The sequence below is a fragment of the Cicer arietinum genome, chromosome 1 (assembly GCF_000331145.2).
Source record: "Cicer arietinum cultivar CDC Frontier isolate Library 1 chromosome 1, Cicar.CDCFrontier_v2.0, whole genome shotgun sequence".
Taxonomy (NCBI): Eukaryota; Viridiplantae; Streptophyta; class Magnoliopsida; order Fabales; family Fabaceae; genus Cicer; species Cicer arietinum.
In genome coordinates this window covers 53,889,174-53,903,211 of record NC_021160.2, presented here as the reverse complement: position 1 = coordinate 53,903,211, position 14,038 = coordinate 53,889,174, and the positions used below count along the sequence as shown (strand labels likewise).

The following is a 14,038-nucleotide window of genomic DNA, read 5'->3' as shown; positions in this document are numbered from 1 at the left end:
TCATCATAATATTAATTATAAATATTGCATTTCAAGTTAAAATTAAGGATCTTAATCTAAGTGCAAGAACCATTGAGTTAGGTTTCTCAAGACACAATCTATCAAAATGTTCAAAACCTAAGTATAGTAATAGACGTATTCATTACTACTTAAAAGTTTATATCAATAAAATTAAATTTTATTTTAATATTGAATATGATATTATAAAGTCTATAACTTTATAGACATTAATTCTACTTGAATTCTATTTTATAATAATATATTTAAATATATTATTATAAAAATTAAATAATATTAATATGTATAAATTACTTAAAGTTTAATATTTAAAAAAAATCAAAATTTAATATAATAATTATATTAATAATAAAAAAAATATTATTTATATTTGTTTAAATATATCTAAAAAAAACTTATTATATATATGTGTAATTTAGTCTTAGCTGAATCTGACATAATTTAATTAGATCGGTCTCACCTATTCAACATCAAATGTTTTGCATATGCCTAACACATACAAAAGAGCTCCAACAACGTATAACCGCGGTTCAATCATCAAACAAAAGCTAAAGGACAGCCTCAAATTGACAATCTAGCATTTGCAGTAGTCCATCATGTAAAATTTGCCACATCACATCACATGAAGACTCTAACCCTCTCCTCTCTAGTGACTTAATTCTCCAAATCTTATATATCCCAATTTGAACTTGCACCTCCCTCACAAAAACCATTGTCCAAATGGTAAGCACTTGCCACCGAGAATTGACCCATCATGACATTACACGATTTCAAAATTATGACATGTTGCACACACACGTTAGATAACAACGTGTTGCATAATGATACACGTAAACATAAAAAAAATTGATTTATTTTTTAAGAGAATAAATGTGATCTCATATTTTGTTTCGGGAATATGAATGAGTATTTATTAAAATTATAATTTTCAGAAGTTACTAATCAAATCGCATTATTTGTTAAAAATGACACATGAACTACCAAGTTTTTTTGAAAGTTTTTAGCAAAGACCAAACAATTGAGATTTCATTCCAAGTCATGATTGGGAAGTTAGATTTGGACTGTTTGGTAATACTGACAGATAAACCAGAATTTTTCCCATGACAACATGATGATAATAACCACATGCAAGGTACAAAAACTAAGGCTAAAATGGAAACAACCAAACATTTTTCGACACTTGAATTTTCATTTTATACTTTTTTGTGATCCACAAGCGTTGCATTCATTGATTACCCCTTCAACAACTATCAACACCAATGCTATTTATGTGACGGTAGCAGCTCCAATTCTGTTGTTAAGTTGATGGCTATGAGTCAATATTGCTACTGATACATGACACTAATGATAAGGTGAAAAGTAATTGAATGTAATTATATGTGTCAATGTCAGTCATATAATGGACACACTTTTGATCTCAAGTGTGGGTGCTACGTATAAATCAATTTTCACTCACCATTCCAACACTCTCTTCTAGCTTCCTTTTCTAAAAAAAATAACATAACTCATTTGGGCTATTAGGCCAAAGACAAGAAAAAACTTAACTTTGATAGCAAAATGGGGAAGCTGGTTCTGAAAGTTGGAAGCAGACCACCATGGGTGGGTCTAGCTGCTGCAGTTTGGATCCAAATAGCTGCTGGAAATGCTTACAACTTCCCTCTATATTCTTCTGCTCTCAAATCTGTGTTGGGTCTGAATCAACAACAGGTAACTATTCTTGGAGTGGCCAATGATGTTGGAGAGAATTTGAGTTTGCTTCCTGGTATTGTCTGCAACCAGTTCCCTCCTTGGGCTCTGCTTCTTGTTGGTTCTGTCCTCTGTTTTTTGGGTTATGGACTTATCTGGCTTGCTGTTACCCAAACTGTTTCCAACATGCCCTATGTGCTGGTATGCTGCATCCCCTACTTTTTTCTGTCTCAATTTGAAATATATTTTGTTTTGCCAAAGGAATCAATATTAAGTTTCCTATAGATGAGTTGAAACTTCAATTCAGCTGTTAATCATTGTGTAATTTCTCTATTTTAAAGCTATTTTGGTATCTTTCATTGAATAGTTGAGGACCCTTGAACGCGTGATTCTCCTAACTACATGGAATTCGATATATATGTTTTGCTTTTGACAATGTAAAGTGAAGGACCTATTTCTGTTCATCACTGGTTCAAATCATCATTCTGTCACACGTGCTTTTTATGTTACATTACATGCATGAGTTTCAAAATCAACTTGGTTTTCTCGTGACTTTGCAGCTATGGCTAGCACTTTGTGTCGCCGCAAACAGCAGCGCATGGTTCGGCACAGCCGTGCTGGTTACCAACATGAGAAATTTTCCTCTCAGTAGAGGCACCATCTCAGGCATTCTTAAAGGTTATGTAGGGATCAGTGCTTCAGTATACACATTAATATATAGCATACTACTGAAAAGTTCTGCTTCTGAGTTACTTTTGTTTCTATCAATTGGAGTTTCTATTGTGTGCTTAATTATGATGTATTTCATTAAGCCTTGTACTCCTCCTTCTGGTGAAGACACTTCAGTTCATGTTCATTTTATTTTCACACAAGCTTCAAGTATTTTACTTGCCACGTATCTTGTTTTAACCACGATATTAAGCGACATGGTTTTGATTAATGATGCTGTTTCATACATCATAGTTGTCATAATGATTATACTTATGATGACTCCACTTGCAATTCCTTTGAAAATGACTCTATTTCCTGCCACTCAAAAAAACAATGTTCTATTGGACGGTTCCTCTGATGTTGCAACACAAACAAGTCCATTGATCACGTCACCATCATCATCTTCTTCAGCTGCATATCTTGGAAGTTTTCATGAAAATGAGGATGTTTCTTCAGATGTTGAGATACTAATTGCTGAAGGGGAAGGGGCAGTGAGGAAGAAAAGGAGACCAAAAAGAGGAGATGATTTTAAGTTCAAAGAAGCATTAGTCAAGGCTGATTTCTGGTTACTTTGGTTTGCTTATTCTTTAGGGGTTGGTTCAGGAGTAACTGTTCTAAATAATTTGGCTCAAATTGGAGTTGCATTAGGTGTTGAAGATGCAACCATATTGCTTGCAGTGTTCAGCTTTTGCAATTTTATGGGTCGTCTAGGTGCTGGTGCTGTCTCTGAACACTTTGTTAGGTATTTTTGTCTTGAAATATCATAGACTATACAACATATAACTGTTTTTTTTTATTAGCATTGAACAGTTTAAACTTTTAAGCAGTTCCTTCCTAACTTTGCATTGAACTAGTATGAGTAGTAGTTTTATCCTCCTTGCTTAGAAACTGTTGGAATAACAAATCCGGTTCTGAAGTAAGATGATAAATAAATGCACAGAAGCACAACAATTGATCACAAAGTTTGGTTAGTTGCACATATGTCTCTGACAACAGAGTGGCTGTTGTAGTTCTCTATTATGCAATGCTTAGTGTTACAGAGTGCAACACTGTTTAAAAACTACGATCCAGTTTATAATTTGTCACAATTTGAATTTTCTTGTGGTAGTTGTTATTATCTTATACTTGGTGAAGGCATATATTGATGAGGTTATCATCATGATTCATGACAGGTTGATAACACTACCTAGAACATTTTGGATGACATGTACACAAGTAATTATGATCATAGCTTTTTTGCTTTATGCTTCAGCTCTAGATGGAACTCTTTATGCTGCAACAGCTTTACTTGGGATGTGCTATGGAGTTCAATACTCTATAATGGTTCCAACTGTTTCTGAACTTTTTGGTTTGAAGCACTTTGGTGTAATTAGTAGCTTTATGATGCTAGGAAATCCAATTGGTGCCCTTCTTTTTTCTGTTTTTTTTGCTGGAAATGTTTATGATACAGAAGCTGCAAAGCAAGGTAACTCCACATGCTATGGTGCAGATTGCTTCAGAATCACTTTTTTAGTTTTGGCTGGTGTCTGTGGACTTGGTACCATTTTGAGTATAATTTTGACAGTTAGAATAAGACCAGTATATCAAATGCTATATGCTGGCGGTTCGTTTCGCCTGTCGCATACTTCAAATCAATGAGTTTGGACAAAATTATCTGCTAGGTACAAAACTTACCAAATTTCTGCAGCCACTATTCAATGCATATAGAGACTACTCTAAGCATATTTATGGCCTTTATGTGCTACTACTGAAAAATTCTGAGCCTTAGGTGGTCCCTATTTTGATTGATATAATCATATAATGTTTGGCAAGGGACGGCACACAAAGCAATAGTGATTAGTCATTGGCTGAAACTTTTGCCTCAACTTGAAAGCTTTGGTATACATTGAATCTTGTATAAAAGAAAAAATAAAGGTTTTCTTTCGCCTCATCATTGGTTCCAGTTCTATCAGTTAGCTTCTAATCTATTTTGTACGTGTAGATACTCATTGTTAAAATATGGATGTTTATAATATAAACATTGAAGTGTGAATGTAGAATGGATATGTCAATATATAAATAAATCATTTATTATTAGGCTTGGCCACTTGAACAAGTTATAACATTCCTTACTTCCTAATTGATTTCTCATAAATATGAATCATTGACACAAATTCAAGAAGAAAGGGGACAGTGACAACCCACCCCAAATTAGATTAGATGAAGATTTTGCAACATAAATTTCTGCTAAACTTGTATAAAATAAAGAAACAAAAGTTATTTTTTATATAAAAAGATTGAGTGTAAAAAAATCTACATTGTGTCTTGCCTTTATAAGTCCACAGGTCTTATTTTCACTTTTGTGCGAGTTGAAATACATTGTCTCTTATTTAATGAAAAGTTTAGCTAATAGATTTTGAAAGTTCTTTTTTTATCTTCAAGTCTTCTGAAAGGCCTTTAAATTTTATAGTAATTCAGATCTATATTTTATATGCACAGATGAATCAATTGAATCATTTATTTTTATGTATTTAAAAGCATTAAGTGGTAGAAAAATAAACACCCTAAATTTTTCTCCTTATTTTGTATTGAGTTCAACTATCATCGCTTGTTCTTCAAATTAATACATTCCTTTAGTTATTCAACCAAAAAAATATTTTCTAAAGGTATTAAGAACTAATCGTTAATTAATTGTTTTTTTTATCTTATCATTAATAATTTTTTTTAAGTAAATGTCGCGTTGATCGGCCATTTGCAATTCATTACTATTTTATTGAACATTAACGGTTAGAATATTTTATTTTATCTTTTAAAATAAATTGTTCACTTTGAAAATAATTAAATTTCAATTTAGATAAGTAATCAATCTTTAAATAAATTAATAAGTTAATAGAATAAAATTTTATTTTGATATTTAACATGAGATTTTAGAGAATATATCTTTATACACATCCTTTTTTAATTTTATTTTATGATAATACATTTAAATATGTTAAAAAAAATTAAAGAATATTAATAATCATAAATTACTTGATGTCTAACCTATTTATATCTCTAGAGGTAAACAATTACATATTACAATAACAATACAAATAAAATAAACAAGAATGAAACTACAAAACTGTCTCCTCATTTAACACTGACTATCATATTAATCATAAATACTACATTTGGTCCTCATTTATAAGATATTAAATATCACTAATAATATTAAAAAGACAAATATTATAAATAAGGGTATAAAAGTAATTTAAGCAATAAATACTTCTTGAAAGTTGTAACTTTTTCTTAAACAATAAATTATCTTATACTTATACATAAGACCAGTATGAATGATTGACAAAGTCCATGGAGAAAAGGGACAATTCTCCCCAAATTAGATTGAAGACTTTGCAACATAAATATTGAACACATAAAATAACTAAACAAAATTTATTTTTCTATGTAAAAAGAATGAATAAACAATATAAAGAGGTTTTTCCTCTACATAGTTGTATGTGTATGTCTCCATTCTCAAAATCTGAAGTCAGGATCTACTTCCATAGCCCAAGCAAATTTTTCCAGCAGAGTTTTACTGAAAATCTAAGGATCTCATGCCCCAAGCAACAAGAGTATGTTAGTCATAAGCCACAACCAAAATCAAACATCAAAGTATATCAGTTCGCTATTTTACAAAGATATTTAAATGGCTTAAATATGTTTTTATATAAGAGTGAAAAATCTAATATATTTTTTCATTTTAATCCTTGTCAAAATAAAACAAAAAATATTATACCTAGTACGACTTTAGATGTGCAAAACTAAAAAAGTACATTTTTTAAAATGTGTGAAGTTTTTTTTTAAAAAAAAAAACATATTAAAACCTATTTATACTAGTTCGATTCTTGTGGGAAGCAAAATAGCTTCCAGCCGTTAAGTAAAGAGCATACAAGCAAGAGAAAATCTAATAGAAGTTCAAATTATTAATTGTTGCGAAGATTACATAAGTTCTTATTTTAACAAACACCGTTAAGCAAAGAAAATGCAAATAAATGAAAGTCTAATAGAAGTTCAAATGTTAATTGTTACGAAGATTACATAATTCTTACATAAACTATCTATGTTCTATGTGATTGCCTTTTAAATTTTATAGATATAGATGTAAATAAAATATTTCTAAGATTTAATTAATATGTATTGATAGTGTAAGAATCTTTTTAATTGTTAGTCATTCTTAATTTTTCGATCATAATAAAATTGATTTTCATCGTATATAACTTAAAAGATGTATAAATGATGATTTGTGATAGATTGATTCCATAAAAAAAAAAAATTATATATTTATAATACATTAAATCAAAATTATTCTTAAATAAGCTATATTATGACAACTTTTGGAAGACGTAAATAATTTTAATTTAACTTCCAAATTATTGTTCTAATTTTGTTCTTCCATTCTTCAAGGCTAAATTAATATTCCTTCTTTTGCATCTTCATTCTTCTCTTATTTGATCATACCCTAAACTTATCATAGATAAATTATATTTTCATCACTCTAATTTGTTATTCTATTATATCTTTAATTCTTTCAACATTTATCTCAAATATCTTTTTATGAGTAGAAATTATTGGTACACACTCATCTCAAATATGGTCATAGGTAATCCCAACCAAAATTGGTCCAAGGAGAGAAAACGAAAGGGATTCCAAATGTTAACAACAACATTTGAGACTCATATTGGTTTACTAGTTATATATATTGCGAACAAAAAAGAGAGCAAGGGAGGGTGTATTTAAAAAACATGGTGCAAATGGCAACTCTCATTTATGTGATTTTTAATTGTCATTGTTCATCTTCATCCTAGCACTCAACGGTGTTGGTTTGTAGAATTTGAATTAGCTGAAGAGGACCGGCTATAAGTTTTGAGATTTGATGTTGATGCTTCTTATATACCCACCAAACATTCCACGGATCATGCCTTAGTGGACCAAAATCATGTAGGATCCACAATTATTTTGATCAAATATAATCATTTTTCTTAAAGCTTGTTTTCTAGTATTCAACTTTAGTTATTAAATTTTACTTTTATGCTGCAAACAATCAAATAATAATTAAAAACGGGTTTACAAATGAAAGGCTCAAGTATTAAGTGACATGAATACCAAGATAATATCAAAATATAATGTGCAATTATGTACTATCACCACATAAGCCATATGAGTCAAGTCCAGCACACTCAAACCCAACTCAAAATTATATACTTTTTGCTACAAAACTAAATATCTACCTCAATGCTTCAATGCCAAGAAAACATTATTCTGATATGTAATTTTCCCTATCAAGACATAAACGTGTAATTAAAGTCAAGGAGACTGATTCAACCAACCAACACTTGAACTTGAATTAATCCAACTATTAAATTGTTGGATTAATCAAATGGCTGAGAGGTCGTTCAATAAATCCAACGTACAAAGTTTTACCTCAATAATTCGAAGTGCGTCTGGAAATCTCTCTTGAGGAAGCACACTAAAAAAAGAAATTGGATCCTCTACTGATGTAGTGGATCCAAATCCTTCAAAAAAAACAGTAATTGGATCCTCTCTTTTCCCTCGTGCACCAAAGAACAAAGAGTGTTCGAGAGACCACGAGTGGAGATAGATAGAGAGAGTGATAGAAAGTAAGAGGTAGATAAAAATGATGGAGAGAGCATTTGAAAGGAGAAACTTGAAATTCAATCCTCTTTAGCTGTTGCATGATACTATAGCAGTAGATGATCCAAATCTAGTAAAAGTTTTAGTTTGGTTTAAGATCCTTGAACATGGTATCCCACTTGATTTCTTCAACAGCAGCAGACCAATATCCATCACCATCATCATCATTATTACCACCATATCCATCAATTTTTTGCTCCTTTTGAAAATGATACACAACAGGACTAGAACAACCATCAAGTCCACCACACAAACCAGGAAGCAGTACACTTTGTGTAGAACTTCCATTAGTTAGAAACAGTTTCTCCTGCTTAGGAACCACCAATTTTGTGTTCCTCTTCCATCTTCTCCCAAATCCACCACCATGCCTTGTTGGCACAACAACAAGTGCTGATTCTTCACAGTGACTACTAAAAGTTCTAACATAGTTGACAAAGTACTTTTTTGTCCTCTTGATTGCAGCCACAAACCTTGCAACTGTGTGTGGAAACTTTGTCTTTTCTTTATTAGCAAGTTTGAGAATTTCTAATCTGTGTTTGGCTATGGAGATTCCCATGCTTTGGAGAAAGTCATGGTTGAAGTAAAACATGTCTTCTTCTTCAAGCTCGTTGTGAGCAAAGATAAGGCCATATTCATATACTAGTGATGGCTCAAGGTTTGTTTTTGAAAGCCATGTGAACCAATCCATGAATATGTGTCAAATTTGATATTTTGTATTGCTAATGTTATGTTTCACCTTCAACTTCAACTATCATATCTATAAATATATATAGATATACAATGGTTGGATGGTCAAAATAAATTTAAACCTCTGGTAATTATGGTTTGGTTAATGAACGAAATTGGTCCCATCACACAAATAAAATAATTAAATATATTTGTCTAATATTTTATTTAACGATTATGAGATGACACAATCTAAAATGATGGTTGAATGCATTAAGTTACACACTCAAGTCTCCGCCGTATGTGAGTGACTAAAGCAAAATCACATATTTATAAGGGGCATGTAATGTAACATTGTAGCCCACGTCGATGTAACATGTTTCCTCCAAAATTAGGCCCACATTTTATCATTATTTATTTATATTTATTATTGTGGACAACATATAGTGCCGTCAGTCAAAGGAACCCACCACTCGTTTGGTGAATTTATTAATTAAGTTGAGAGGAAAGTGGCAAATGACAAATTTCACATTTGCTTTGGGTTTTAACTGAATGCAGATCAATCTAAATTTCTTAGAAAATAGATAAGGTCCAACAAAAGTGAATAAAGAGAACCATTTTTCACCATACAAATATAAGTATTTTTAAAATTATGAGATGCATTTTTTTTCAAACATATCCTTTTATTAATACCATTAATTTACTTTGAAAAATAAAAAGACAAATTAGATACATTATATGTTGTACAAATGATTTTCTAAAAAATATAACATAAAAGGAACACATTAAGTTTATTATTTACATATAAAAGTAGTAAAACATGATTATAAAAAGGATTAGATGTACGTGCGGTAGTAATTATTTTGGGACATATACAAAATTGAAAGATATTACAAGCATATACGCAATGCAAGTTATTCATGAAATTGAAGTACAATGGTTTTAATTTTAGAGGGTTTTAGACATCACAAAATACAATGTTTTGGCTAACCAAATTATACTACTTTAAGATATCAGTGTCGGTTGCCATGTGAGATTCTTTTTCTGCCTTTAAAAAAAAATCATATCTAACATTTAATGTTTCTTTCTCCAAAGTAAATGCAGCTGAACGTAGGTAGGAACAAAAAGTAATCCAAAACTCGCGTTGGCTTCATGACAAATGGGAAAAGCTTGTCTCAACGCTTCATAAACACTTTCCCTTGTTGTATCTCAATAATTGTGATCATGTCTTCATTTTGCTTTTTAGGAAAAAAATGCTCTTTTATTTTAGAATTTGGATCCATGCAGGTTCACGAGCACATATTTAAATATCATAGCACTATTCCCATGTGATGTGAATATGATGAGTTTGGATCTTTCATTCTTCATATGTCAATTTAAGGGAAAATTATTGTTAAAAGAGTGTCGTATTAGATAAAATAAAGTTTGATAAAAGTATTTATAAATAGTGAATAATTTTTTTTTAATAAGAGTTAATTTTGTGGAATTGTGTAAGATTCAACTTAAATTATACGATGATATTAGATCTATTAAATATTCATTTAGTCATCTGCTATCATATTATATCGTTATTAAATCACTATAGATATTCGATCTTTAATGTAAAATGTGTGTTAAGAGTTTTTCATTTAATGAGATAAAATTTAAATCAATATTAATTAATAAATATGTTAATAAGTGGTGGATAGTTTGTACCGTATTAACTGATTTTGTATAGTTGTGTTAGGCAACTCTAATTCTAATGATTATGTTAAACTTTTTTTTGAATAAATGAAGGCTAGTTAATCACATTTTCTCTAAATTCACGTGCATCTTCCTTGATTATTACACTTTTACTCTATTTGTAAGTGTAGACTAATTAATCCCAATATTTTAACGCATATTGGTTGATCCCACTATCTCAATTTCATATTTATTGATGTTTAAGGCTAATGCACACACATTAAAAAAAATTAATTGATATAATTACCTGAAATTACACCAGATTTTCATTTTTTTTTTTTTTTTGTTTAATAATGGCATGATAGGGAAAAAAGAAATGTTAATTATACTTGAATTTTTATAACACTAAAATTAAAAAGTTAAAACATCAACATTTATAAAATGCAAACAAGTTGAAAAAATGCTTGAATTAATTAATTATAATGGCAAAAAATAATAAAAGCGATAGGAAGTGTTAGCTGTAAATGTAACTAATTAACTAAACCCAACAAAACGACAACGTTAAATACAAAGTTTTATTCCATGAAAACCCATACTCCCTTTTTATAATGAGAAATTCATCACCGTGATCAGGGTATCATTAAGCAATATGATACTCTAATGCTTGTAGAGGTAATAATTTTTTTATATTAAAATATATTATTAGGTTAAAAAAATTTGAATTTAAGATTCCACTATATATAATGTAATTATGGTGTAGTTTCTCATCTCTTTAAATATAAAAAAGCAATTATAATTTAATAGATTCAACTATAAATAAATGGTAATACTTTCATTATATATTTAAAAATGATATTCTTAAATTATCTCTAAATTAATATAGATTTTATTTTTTAATAGCTATTATATTCTTATTGATCAAACTTTCATAAATGATACATTTGATAATGCACATATTTTTCTATTTTCTATGTGATCAAGTATTATTTGTATTTAATTAGATTTATTATTAAATGTGAGATTGAGTTTTGGTTTTTAGTGATAATAGATTTTGTAAAATTGATGTTAGATAAAAATTAGTTGAACAATAAATTTAAATTTAAATATCATATTTAAAATTAAAAATTATAATTCATAGTTTTAAATTAGAATTCATTCTAAATTATAATTTTAAATTTAATTTAATTACAATAGATACTATTTAAACATGTCAAGATGAATTTTATGATCTTAAAATCATTTTTGACTCTCCCTATTATAAAATCAAACACATAGATACATCGAATAGAATACTGTACAAAGGTGTCACACACACATATATCATCAATAACTATATGAATCTAAATACTTGTATAGAAGATGTGTAAACCTCGTAGGGATAAATTGGTTTGCCAAAATAATAAATATAACTTGATTATTTTATTTTACGTAGATTAAAAATTATGTAAATGAAATTGAGAGAATGTATGTTACTAAAATATTTTCATTAAATATGAATGTATTTATTATCATTATTAATGTAAAGTGAAAAAAATTAAATTAAAAATTATATATATAATATTAATTAAATGATACTGTTAAAACAAAAGACAATTGATATTACATTATATCAGTTGAAATGGTGATTTATTTTGAAACATTTTTTTATTATAAATTGGTTAGTTATCATAGAAGGGATGAAGCATGGAGCACGTGACTCGCGGGACGTGAGATCTGAGAACTGATCTTATTTAAAGAAACTTCGAAATTATCAAATTACTGATGCAACATTAATGGAATAAAGAAAAACCCATGTTATCCCCATCACAAATAAATAACAACCATATTTTTACGGTATTTGGACAGAGAGAACACATGCAGACTCGAGACTTTTCTAAAATGAAAATTTTATTTTAGAAAATTATAAATATTGTTAAATCTATTAATGATCAAATAAATAATAAATATTATGTATACATAAGATCAATTATAAATAATTATAATATTTATTATTAATTTAGTTATTTTACTAATTTTTCAATTTAAAAGAATTAAATTTTATTTATATTATCGAAACTCAAATACCAATCAAAAGTTAAACATATTCCCTCTTATCAAGTTCTACAATAAAAGTATTTAAGGAGTACAATTAATATGGATTTTGATTTAACAAAGTAATTGCGTCACGCATTATTACGTCCTGTCAATTTGATTTAACGTCCTGTCAATTTGATTTAAATCTACAATTGAAATTGATTAACACCGTAAAATAGATTGTATAATATAAATTATCTGATTTTGAATCAACGGTTCAAATTCATTACTACGTAAAAATTCATGTTAAAGTGGATTGTGGTCCCAATTAATAATATAGACATAGGTGAGTTAAGTAGTAAACTATTTTCCCAAGTGATGCACCATTAACCAATACTTAAAAGTTATTGAAAATTCTAATGACAATCAAGGATACTCTTCAGAAGTAATAATTTATGACTCTCATTGTCTTTATAGAATAAAAGAGTGATAGATTGATGTTTATTCTATATAAGATATATATAGGTATTCCAATTCAACCCGCATACGTGAATATCCACCCAAACCAATTCCAACTCTGATGAACAAATATTGCATTAATCAGGTTGCAAATTTTCTCCAAAAATTAAAACTCAAAAGAGCATATTTTAAGTGTTGATATTCACATTTTTTTTTTATTGATTTTCAGGGTGTGGGAGACAAAGCTCACCCTGAACCGTTGCATTGATATATATATATATATTATATATATATATATTATATATATATATATATATATATATATATAATTTGTCTTTATTTTTATCGAATCAATATCATTTAAGTTATTATCTCGATCATAAAATTAAAAAATGATTATAAACATCTATTTCTAAGAGATGGTGTTTGCGACCGTTGAAATTTTAAATATTTTTCAAGTAATAGTCAATAGTGGATGTGATCGATTTTAGAATTTAAGCCATACATAGATTTTTTAAGATTGTACTATTAAACAATACTCTTACACCATCCGTTAGTATTTTCTAAATTTTAAACTATCAAATTTGGGAATGAAATGTTGCAAGTTGAACGATTGACCACTTTGATATATCTTCTATCATAAATTGATTCTTAAAAAATACTTAAAATATCAACGACTATTGGCATTGTCCTCCAAAAGTAGAAGTTATGATCATTTTCTTCTTCACATTTGAGATAGTGATTTGACTTAGTCGATTTTTACAACAACAAAATATGAGTTGAGCTTTGAGGCATACAATCTATTTTCTCATATTTTTACCAAACTATTATTGATTATGTAATTCTCTTAGTCTTAGATCAGCCATTACAACAAGAAAGACAATAAACTTCTACTTTTTAAAGTCAATATCAATCATTTTCTCCTAAAAAAAAATAATTTGTCATTTTGTTCATTCGTTTACTTTAACAGTTGAAAGTTTTGCATGAAGATGAAGAAAACATCTACTAAAACACATCCATTATAATGGTGGAAAGACTGTGATATATTCATAAATAAATAAATAAATATCACATATTTTAGTCCTTACAAAACTATTATGTAAACAACTTTAGTCTACGATGCAGCATCAACATATTTTTTTTGAATGATTGT

General features: G+C 28.7%; 2 protein-coding genes across 2 annotated transcripts; one reads left to right on the top strand and one right to left on the bottom strand.

Moving 5' to 3' along the window:
- The first annotated feature begins 1,075 nt into the window (after nt 1-1,075).
- LOC101504533 (protein NUCLEAR FUSION DEFECTIVE 4) lies at nt 1,076-4,280 on the top strand. The gene is made up of 3 exons (XM_004486580.4): nt 1,076-1,905; nt 2,265-3,157; nt 3,588-4,280. The coding sequence occupies exons 1-3, from the start codon at nt 1,576-1,578 to the stop codon at nt 4,051-4,053; spliced, it is 1,689 nt and encodes a 562-aa protein (XP_004486637.1). The 5' UTR covers nt 1,076-1,575; the 3' UTR covers nt 4,054-4,280.
- A 3,261-nt stretch (nt 4,281-7,541) lies between these two features.
- On the bottom strand, nt 7,542-9,041 carry LOC101504847 (uncharacterized). The gene has a single exon (XM_004486581.4). It carries the CDS (start codon nt 8,771-8,773, stop codon nt 8,168-8,170), a length of 606 nt encoding a protein of 201 aa, XP_004486638.1. The 5' UTR covers nt 8,774-9,041; the 3' UTR covers nt 7,542-8,167.
- Nucleotides 9,042-14,038: the final 4,997 nt, after the last annotated feature.

What these genes read in the sequence shown, in the direction of transcription:
- LOC101504533 (XM_004486580.4), top strand. Translation starts at nt 1,576, where the DNA reads ATGGGGAAGCTGGTTCTGAAAGTTGGAAGCAGACCACCATGGGTGGGT. An exon ending in CCAACATGCCCTATGTGCTG is followed by an intron (nt 1,906 to 2,264) that starts GTATGCTGCATC and finishes GTGACTTTGCAG; the next exon opens with CTATGGCTAGCACTTTGTGT. An exon ending in GTCTCTGAACACTTTGTTAG is followed by an intron (nt 3,158 to 3,587) that starts GTATTTTTGTCT and finishes GATTCATGACAG; the next exon opens with GTTGATAACACTACCTAGAA.
- LOC101504847 (XM_004486581.4), bottom strand. Translation starts at nt 8,773, where the DNA reads ATGGATTGGTTCACATGGCTTTCAAAAACAAACCTTGAGCCATCACTA.